The sequence below is a fragment of the Falco rusticolus genome, chromosome 6 (assembly GCF_015220075.1).
Source record: "Falco rusticolus isolate bFalRus1 chromosome 6, bFalRus1.pri, whole genome shotgun sequence".
In the NCBI taxonomy this organism is placed as follows: Eukaryota; Metazoa; Chordata; class Aves; order Falconiformes; family Falconidae; genus Falco; species Falco rusticolus.
In genome coordinates, this window is record NC_051192.1 from 38,633,032 (window position 1) to 38,643,168 (window position 10,137).

General features: G+C 44.1%; 1 protein-coding gene across 2 annotated transcripts; it reads right to left on the bottom strand.

Moving 5' to 3' along the window:
* Positions 1-365: 365 nt before the first annotated feature.
* IL22RA2 (interleukin 22 receptor subunit alpha 2) lies at positions 366-9,134 on the bottom strand. 2 transcript variants are annotated; one of them, XM_037393057.1, is made up of 6 exons: positions 8,689-9,134; positions 7,629-7,779; positions 6,623-6,801; positions 5,172-5,341; positions 4,550-4,728; positions 366-3,466 (listed from the first exon to the last, which is right to left on the bottom strand). In XM_037393057.1, exons 1-5 carry the CDS (start codon positions 8,750-8,752, stop codon positions 4,573-4,575), a joined length of 720 nt encoding a protein of 239 aa, XP_037248954.1. In that variant the 5' UTR covers positions 8,753-9,134; the 3' UTR covers positions 366-3,466; positions 4,550-4,572. The 2 variants fall into 2 exon arrangements, with proteins under 2 accessions (XP_037248954.1, XP_037248953.1); XM_037393056.1 differs by having other exon boundaries at positions 366-4,728.
* Positions 9,135-10,137: the final 1,003 nt, after the last annotated feature.

The window sequence follows — 10,137 nt, forward strand, 5'->3', positions numbered from 1 at the left end:
TGATAACATCTGATAGACCTGTGGCAAAACCCAATGTCGTTTCACAACAGCACCCCACCCCTGGGCCACGGGCGTAGTTCTTAGCTGAGATCAGGTCGTGAAAATAAATAAACCCCAAGTCCGCATCTGATTACAGCAGATATATGGGAGGTATGAACAGGACTGGCCAGATGCTAGACCATATGAAAAACACTGAGGATCATGGCATCATATAAAACTGGGCATTTATATGGTACAGCTGGCTATGCATAATCTTCTAATTTATGAGGCTGGAGCATCTGGTCCATTGCTGTTGCTCTATCAGCTTTTCCAGAGCCCTGTTCTTGAACTTCTGGTAGCTGAACACTGCTCTTCTGAGTGCCAGTGGAACGGGGAGTCAAAGCCATTTACAGTGGGAGATAAGCTCTTACTCCATCTGACAGATAAGATGATGTTCAGCCATGGTCATGAAAGAAAGAGGGGTAGGCTCCAGTTCACACGAAGACCAGTAACTGCCAGCTCTAAAAGACATACTATCTATTTTTCATGGGTGGGACCCTCCGCCGTGACACGGGGACTTGGCCAGATGAGGCCATTGCGACAGGCCGTGCCCATGACTGCAGACAGCCCCCAGTGACGTGGCAGGCGAGGGCTTACAGAATGGGTTGCACAAGTCCTGCTTTTGTTACACTGCTTGGTCTTCCCCACCCCATGCCGTAGCCCTAGAAGCCAGCATTTCTTTCTCTCTTTCCTGAAACAGAATCTGGCATTTGTCACTTTTGTCAGAAAACGCCTGTTCTGCAAGAAAACCCAGAGAAGGGTGTTTTCAGCTGGGTCTTGCAAACCTATGGCCAGCAGGAGTCCAGCCAATGATGTAAAGGTGTCCTGCACTGAGTAATGTGCGTGTGCAGTAACTACTGCAGACCTGTGTGCCAGCCTGGGCCACTCTAGAGAGGTGGACCCATGGCAGATGGTCTCCTTGGGTCCACAAGGAGGAAGGGGACAGAGAGCTAGAGCTCATTTTCCCAGGTATTTCCAGACTGACTTGCCTGCAGGAAAGCCCCAGCCGTAGTTTAGAGAGCTCTTCTTCCATTCCACCCTCATGGAGACGTGAACAGCAGTGCAGCATACAGGCTAAAGCACAATTAAGTTGTTTTTAAAAACTACAGCATTACCAAAGCTATCTAGAAGCTGTGGGTGCAGATCACCCAGCCAGTATATGCTACAGCAAGTACTCCTCGCTGCAAGAGCCCCACCTGCGAGCCCAGTGGAGCATGTCTTGGGAACGTGCTGCTACTACTGATTGCAGAGAAAAAATTACAGCATCAGTCATTTTACCAAACCTTTTCCCAGTAAAATTATACGCCAGAGTAGAGCTGAAAGGAAGTTTGTGTTTCACATGGAAAGAGAAAATTGCCTTTTGCAGAACATCGTGGGGTAGGCAATACTGTATCCTGGTATCATCAGAATGGAAGTGGGCCGTTCCTGCAATTCTTGCACTGCTTTCTGTAAGTCTGTGTTGCTGCTGAGGAAGTGAAATCTGGTCAGCAAATGCAAGAGCGCAACACTCTTTCAGACCTTTTATTGTTTTTCCCAGTATACATGCTGTGCATTTGTTTATATTTTTATCAAAGTGAAAAACTTTCAGGTTTCCAATGTCTTCATAGATTCATAGCATGACAGCTGCTATATTTCTAGTTAGGTCTGAACACTTGAAGTGCTCCTATGGCTCTGCTCCCTTTTTTTTTTTTTTTTTTTTTTTTTTATGTCTTCTTTAAGATTTAAGAACCCTGAACAGTTTCATCCACTACGTCTGACGTAAGTACAGTATCTGGCGTTGTCAGAGTCTGTTCTCTGACTAAGCTTTATCTTTGTGTAACAACGTCAATGTGAGCTGCCCTAAGAAAAGAAGTGAATTTGAGAAAGAACTTGAATTACCACAGATACTGTTTTCAGGCTGTGATAACCCACGAGTGGATGAAGTCACCACTGCTGAAATGTAAGACAGGCTATTTCTTAAGAGTTTGCCTGGATGGTTTTATTGCGGTTGGTTCTGCCCAGTGCAAGAGGGGCAGCAGGGCAGTGCTGGATCTGAGACTTGTCATGGCGCTACTAGGTGCTATATGGAGATTTAATGAGCCTTGCTTCTCAAAAAAATTTACCTAAATTAAGAAACTGTGGGATATGGGTAGGGTAAAACAATTAGAAGAAATGGGAAAGGAGCAAAAAGGGAAGTGTGGTGAAAGAAACGTGGTTTTAAGGATTAGATATGTGGACATAGCTAGATATCTGCAAATCTAGTCATTCAAATATATCATATGTTAGAATCAGATGGTGGAAATATTTAATAAGTAATGCCCTCTTTTGTTTTGGTAAAGGAAAGAATGACCAGCATTCACTTAAGCGCAGCCGCCTCCCAAGCACCTACTGCCAGTGTCCTGGTGCAGCTCCCAGTGGTACCGCCTCCAGGTGAAAAATGCTTTGGATGTGGCTTAAGTGAACTCAAGGTCTGTTACTTAAAGTGAACGGATCCACCTTTTGTGTATGTGAATTAAGGGAAAAGTAGATAGTGATTACGTAGCAGGGACCTCCATTTTTCCCCAAGGCTTGCTTTGCCCTCTTGTGTCTGGCCCACTCTCACCTCCTCTCATTTAATTTGCAATAACAGAATGCAGCTAAGTGTTAAGATTTTCATCACTTACAGACCTTGCAGATCTGGAAAAGCCACTTCACCTCTCCATCCTGGAGTGGCTTAGTGACTATCTACCCAGACCTTACCCAAGAAATCTTTTCCCTTATGAGATGAAGACTAGTAGGAGTAAAATCACTAGAAATCACAGGTGATGGTCAGCATCCTTTCATCATTTACTGTGAAATGGCTGAAACAGCGGTCTCTTCCCTTTAACTGTCTGTCATTGACTGAAAGTTAAGATCTTTTCTGTTTTAGTTTAAATGAGCTTCTGCCAAATGACATGCTGGTTTCACTATCAAAAATGTTATGTTGAGAGCACTATGAAGACATTATGACCGTCGGGTATACATGTCTACTGTATAGTTTATATTTTAAAGAAAGGACACTTTTTTTACCTTCTATTGCAACCTATGTTCTGGAAGAAGTAAAATAGCTGAAGCTTCTATTTTATAAATTGTATTTTAATTCAAAGGCTTAGAACAGAAAAACCCTAGAAACAATCTTAAGGATATTTTCACAAATGCTTTTTGCATGTTTTGTTTTGTGGTTTTTTTTTAATATTGCAAGACTCTTTCCTTTGTAAATGTAAATATATACTATGGTAGATTGTAATATAGGACATGCAAAGAATCCTTGGTCTTTATGTAGCATGAAATTATTGTCAGGAGTCAAATGATTTAGTGCAGCAAAGGTTAATTTAAAAAGTATCCAAGTATGTATACCAGACGTAGACCACAGGTGTTGATTTACAGCTGGAGCTGTGATGGGAGGCATCTTCTGCCGTTATCCCTGTAACTGGGAAGAGAAAGCGAATTGCTGTTGGAGTGCACATTTAGGCTGGATGGTGTTCAGTTTCACTGAAAACGCAACACGTGCCATTTACCTGCATCCCTCCTGTACCTCTGCAGGCTGTTCAGAAGTCCAGCTCTAACCTGAGCTTCCAGCCTTTTACAGTACTGGGAAAGCAAGCAAAAATGCAGGAAAAACACCTAGAAACTGTCTCCCTCCTTAGCCTAAACCCACTGACCAAATCTCAAGAGAGACCAACATTATGCATCACATTATGAAGCAGAAGAAAGGAAGTATTTTATAGTTAGAGTACTGAACTGAGAACAGAAGCACCAGCTCAAACTTTGATACTTTTCCAGTTCTCCTCTGTTACCCCCAGAAAGGGCTTAAATCTGAGCTTGCTATGGCCAATGACACTGAAGTCAGCTTTGGCTTAGGTCTTCATACACTCTGGGCCTTGGCACCTGCAAGGCAGGATTGATAGTAAGTCTCTCTGCTGGGCATGTGATACATGAAGACAGTCTATTGATCGAGGTAAGTCAACAAACAGATTTTTCAGCCCAGCTAACATAGCTAACTTTTAGATTTTGGCCCATGGAAACTCATGCAATTTGATAATTTATTTTTTAAAACATTACACCTGAAGAAAGGCCACGAAAAGAGGACAGGCTCATTTGAATTAAATACATCAGATCAATTCCTGAACAGAATTTCAGACCTTGCAGCAGAATTGGACGTTAATAAAGCTGGAGGTCACTTGTTTTCCTAGTTAATTATTACTTTAGCAATGAACACCGATAAAAGCAATACTATGTATAACTGTTTAAAGAAAGGGAAGAGGGTGGTCTATCTGAGGACCATGCCAGCATGCAAATAATTATCCACACCATTCCTCTAACTTCCTTGGCTGTATCATTCTTACCTGGTGTGAAACTAGCTGAGATGATGTAAGAACTCTGGCTAACATTGTCATATGGGATGGCAGTTTTTATGCCACACCTTTTTTTCTCCTTTTTGGAGAGTATCTGCCTTGGGTGAGGGAATAGCTCTTGACTTCCAGAGTCTTCTCCAGTTTCACTGGTGACTTACCTGTCACAGAGGTGCCAGCCTTGTCACTGCAGAACAGTGCATTTCTTGCTGCTGTAGGCGCTGCTGTGGTCTAGCATTGGCACGTATGTTTTAGCTACGATACAGTAGCTGACTCCAGGCCTCAAACCTTCTATTTTAATAACCTTGTCTTTTCCTTCATACACCAGGACTCTGTGTTGCTTCAGATAAAGTGGAGTAAAAACAGCCCATCAAGCACATTTCCCTAGCAAGTGTGTCTGTGAGTAAAGTTTGATAAGAACAGAGGATGCAGAGCAGCACGTGGACTTGCAAAAATAGCATTATCAAATCAATAGCATTAATAATTTACTTATGATTTGTAAAGAACACCACCCCCTCTGGCAAATTGCCCTCCTGTCCCATTTTTTTAGTCTAGGTCTGAGCCTGAAATACTAAGTTGATGGGAAAGAATAAAGGGAGTAATTACAACTCAAATCAATTCCTGAAAAATAAGCCTACTTTCTTTTCAAAGTCATTGATGTTTACATAGTCATTGATGCTCTCACAATCCCAGGAGATTATTTCAACTGTAAAAAAAGAATGGTGTGCCCATACATTCCTGTCTTTTCAATGGTACAGGATTCGTATTTAAATATACACTTACCTCATCTAGCAAGTTGTTAATTATGAAGACTTTATATAGCAGATCATAATATTTTGTCATTGGTATCTTGCTGCCCGTCTTCCTTCTATAAGGAGAACGTGGAGCCCGGAGCTTTAGTGTTATGGATTTGTTACTATGAACCACAGTTACCGTTGGAGGTCCTATCATAGCTAAGGAAAAAAACCCAAAGCTATGAACACAATTATAGTTTATTCACCATGTTTCACAGAACTGAGTTTGAATCCGTTCAGCAATTTAGTGTTCTTGTTACCAGCAATATATTATGCTGTATTTACTGTTAAAGTGCCACTTGGTAAATCCTTACTTCTGGGTGATTATTGCTTGGGACATTTTGGGGGGGACATTTCCTGTGTTTGTAAACCTATCTTTGAGCCAAACTTTTTGAACTCTCTCAGAGCTGCATGTTGCTGACTGCAGGCTGGTCAAGCAAAATACTCTGGATTCTTTGCCCTGATCCCCTCCTCCTCCCCACATTTTTCTGTGTGCTTGGACTTCATAAAACAGCTATTTGAACCATTTCAGTTATGCCAAGGATGCAGGTTCAATCATTACTTCCACATTTTTTGTATCCTGCTTGGTTAAAGGCAGCCAAGTGTTTGAGCTAATGCCTGCATAGCTGTGCGTGCAGCCCCAGAGATGAGGGGAGACAGGACAGCAGCTGCCCATGTGTGTCTCCAGGAGGAGGAGGAGGTGGCACAGGGAAAGATGGGTGGTTGCTGCTGCAAGGTGCTGCTTTATGTCAAAGCTTGTGATTTCATCTGTACAGGAGGCTCAAGGTAGTTTGCATTTCAGGGCTGTGAAGTGACCTGTGTTGGCATTCACAAGGCAGTTTGGCATCAGCCCATGAGGGAGCACTGTTTAATTCGCAAGGATCTTACAGGTAAGTACACTTGGTACTGTTCAGTGTTTTGATAGTCTTCCAATTTCTAACATGCTATGGCATTGTAATGACTGTAGTAACTAAAAAGCTTTGTGCATATTTCTAAATACACCGCAGTCAGGAAACCACATAAATGTGAGAAGGATGCTGGCCGCACAGCTCCCAGCTCTCTCCTCCCTTTCCCCCCAAAGCAGGGAGTGTTTCCTTCTTTTCCTTGCGTCCACTCCCTCCAGTAGCAATGAAAATGGCTGAAAATAATTTCTGTAGTTCCATGCCTTCAGGAAGAGGTTGAGTTAAAGGGAGCCAGGGACTTCTGATCCCCTAATTATTGATATGTGGCTACTTATCCATAACTGGTTGGCTTTCAAGTGTGGGGAAAACTATTTCATCACAACACTTCACCTGAGAGCTACCGAGTCACAATTTCTTTTGGTACAGCTTTGTGGCTAGAAAAGGATTACTCATGTTTGCAAACTGCAAGTAGAAATTATGTATTTCACGCCACAGAAAACCCAGCTCCTTTCTCAGAGACCCCTATGTTTGCACTTACTTTCTTGCCAGGGAGTGAATCTGCAGCTGACACTCCAGTCGGAATAGACGCCAGTCGATGTGGCTTTCACTCTGCCATAGTAAGGCTCTTGGATGTCAGAGGTCTCATTTGTCAGGTCACAGACATGGTTTTGAATCCCCCAGCAGTCGTCTTTGTTTTGCCATGTGCTCTGCCCATACCTGTGGAGAAAGAGGAGGAAGGATGGAAGCTTTAGCTGTCATGACTGGGTCTGTACAGATTTTTAACTGTCTGTTTTGACTCGGTGGTACTGACAAGTGTCCTGCCATGGGAATTAAATCCCTTCGATTTGATAACAGGGAAGATTGATTTCATGGGCATTTGGGAGCTACAGGTTTCTATTTTTTCTGAAAGAAACTTAAGGTAGAGACACGGGTCACCATCCCTGTAGGAAGCCCCTGCATACTTGCCCCTCGGGAGAGGCGGGTGATCTTTGTCTTAGCCAGTGCACTCGATGGGCAGGACGCCAGTTTCCATCAAGTACTTTCTCTGAGGCAGTAGTGATTTTGGTGCTTACCAGGTGTGCCAGGGATGGGAGCATACCTCCTCTGAGGGCCAGCCCTAGCACTGCCTCGTTTGCTATGCAAGGCACCCTGCGGCACTCTCGTGGGCAAGGTGGGCCACCAAAATACCTTAAATGTCATATTGGAGGCGTACCTGACCTAGCTAGACATGCTTCAGGCAGGCTGTTGGACACAGTGACCTCCAGAGGTCCTCTGCAAACTACATTTTTCTCCAACTCTACAGTGCAATGAGGGTGCAGAGCATATTGCTGGAGGTGCTTGTTCCCTGCCTGCCTTGGGGTGCTCAGCTGCACCTTATGGGCTGTCAGTAAGCGCAGCAACAACTGCATCCTGGCAGGTGAGCAGGAGGTGGCTGTTCTGCAGGTATGGGGAGAATATTCTATATCACCTGAGAAATCCCTTTGATGTGTCAAGCAGGGATGGGCCCCAGCCGGCCAGGAGGCTGGAGTTCCCCTGGTACTTACACTTTATACTGCACGAAGTAGACGGTGTCTCTTGCCCCTCTGGCCCTCCCAGGCTGCCAGTGCAAAGTGCTGTTGAAGTTTAACGAATGAAACTCTACCTTCCGCGGCTTAATCAAATCTTGCAGGACTTGCTTTTCCAAAACTAAAATTGCTGCAAATAATAAGGAACAAGAACATAACATGTGTGTCACAGATACACTCCTGTGCTGAAATCGGGGGTAGCGCTACAGCTCATTTGGTTTCATGACTAGCAGGCTGCAGGGAAATTAAATCTCCCGGATCTTACGTTCAAAACCTTACAAGTCACAGTAAGCAGATCTAGCAGCTGTAGAACAAACATCTTCAGTATTATGAAAGGAACACTTTTATGTGGTTTGGTTTTGGGGTTAATTTTTTCATTTTTCCTTAGTGAGTTTACTGCTGTGAAAGGTGCCTGATGGACACCCCAGGAAAGAAACCCTTTGGATCAATTCACAGAGCCTGCAGTAAGCAGCCCTGTCAGGAAAGTCGAGTACTCTTTCCTCCACCCCTCAGCTGTAACCCGTAGGGACTCTAGCTGTTTTAACTGTTGCCACAGCCATGTTTATCATCTCTTGCCTAATAAAAAATAACCTGACATTTAATGCTTTTCTATTCTGCGCCACTGGACAAAGCTGCCTGACAACGTTCAAGATAATCTGTTTTCAAACTGCAATGGTTACTAATGACAGAATCAGGTAACAACGTCTCTGAAGCACGCAAATACTAACATTTTTCTGGGTTTCACGACCCAGATGACTGCAGCTTTATCCCTGGCATATCACAGAATCAAGTAAGCCTCTTACTGGTTGAACTGAAACTGGTAATACAGCCATGAATAAATTTAATGGGCAACATGCTTAGTTTATCTGCATTTCAGAAGCTTGAAAGACAAAATATCAGACTAATCTGGAAATGACTGGACTTTTGAAACCCACCAAAAGTTCCAGAGATTTCTTGACTCTTCCAGAGATTCAATAACAGACACCCTCCCCCCACACACACACTCCCCATAGGAAAAGAATGGAAAGCATTTACTTACTGGTTATCTCATCCAGCAGTAGGTGCATCAATAAGCAGAGGGAGGAAAGCGTGATCCCCCTCATGCTTAGGAGAGCAGCTCCATGACTGAAGAGCACGTGTCTTCCTCTTGGGCATGTCTTATGAGGAAGTGGTTGTTAAGTGCTCCAGAGTTCCCCTTATTTTCAACAGTTTCCAAAATCCCCAGCTTGGCTTTGGTTTAATTTAACTGGAAAACACATGAGCTGCTCTAAATTAAACATAAACAATTGTTCTTACTTGGCAGTTGTTTTGAAGTTTGGAACTAATTATAAAGCAAACCAGCATGAAAAAGGTCCCATGTTTTTTTTAGGCACTAATTCCCAAATGATGTCTGGCAATGTTGCTTCATCCCACAAGCTTGTCACACAAGCTTGCTTGCTTGCCATACTAAGATTTTTATTTATTTATTTATTTTCCAGCTCACTAGTTGCTCAGAGCTGAAGAACACAAGAAATTTTACTGCAAACAGGTAAAACACCTACATATCGGATGCCAACTGATTTGGTGGCCTGTCTTTGAGTGGAATGTAAGCAGACAGAGTTTGCAGCTGTGTTCATGGCAGGATGTCATCTGGGGATGTAACATGGAAGGAATGAGGTGCCATAAAATTGCTGCCAGCCGTGCTGTTGGTCAACACATCCACACCATGCTGGCTGCTGGAGAGTTGTTGGGAAGCCAGGGCAGCCACAGAATTGCCAGCCACAGAATTGCGAGCCTCTGGGCAGCGAACGGAGAGGTGAGCTCAGCCTGTCGGGCCAAAGTGCCACTCTGTGTTGGACTTTCGGACTGCCAGGAGTCATATGCCCCAACTGGTGCAGGTGTGCCACAATGCTGCCTACACAAACGTCAGCGTTTGTCACCACTGTCCTCCCAGTCCTGCTTTTCCAATATGTGCATCCCTGCAAGCCTGACCCCAGGGCTGGGGATGCTTGGGCTCTCCAGTGAAAGTGATCTCACTTTGTGTTTCCAAATGCTTTAATGCCACGTGCATGCGTGCCTGGTGGGAGCTGATTTCTGTGCTCCTGGGATATATGGAAAGCTCAGCCAAGTCCGTTGCTGGCAGTGAGTGTGGTGCTGCTGCAGGCAGCTGGGAGCCTGCTGGCCCTCCTGCCTAGCCTTCCCCTCACTCTTCCCTCCCCGAAAGCTCCCCAGTGATGACATCCACTTGCACTTTGCCGCTCATGCACCAATGCATCTGGGCAAAAGTTAGGATGCATTCTCCTTTTGCAAACACATGTTGGCAAGCAAGAAGAGAACCCCCAAATTTTGTATGACATGGCGCAGCACTACGCAACGACACCCATCAAAGAAATAATGGACATGAAGACTACCTGTCTGCAAAACCAAAAATTTGCCTAACAATCATCTTTACTTTGGGAAAAGGTGGAAGCAAAACACATCAAGTCAAAAAAGTGCAAGTTCTGGTTCA

What these genes read in the sequence shown, in the direction of transcription:
- IL22RA2 (XM_037393057.1), bottom strand. Translation starts at nt 8,752, where the DNA reads ATGAGGGGGATCACGCTTTCCTCCCTCTGCTTATTGATGCACCTACTG. An exon ending in ACTGCTGGATGAGATAACCA is followed by an intron (nt 7,780 to 8,688) that starts GTAAGTAAATGC and finishes TATTATTTGCAG; the next exon opens with CAATTTTAGTTTTGGAAAAG. An exon ending in TACTTCGTGCAGTATAAAGT is followed by an intron (nt 6,802 to 7,628) that starts GTAAGTACCAGG and finishes CTTTCTCCACAG; the next exon opens with GTATGGGCAGAGCACATGGC.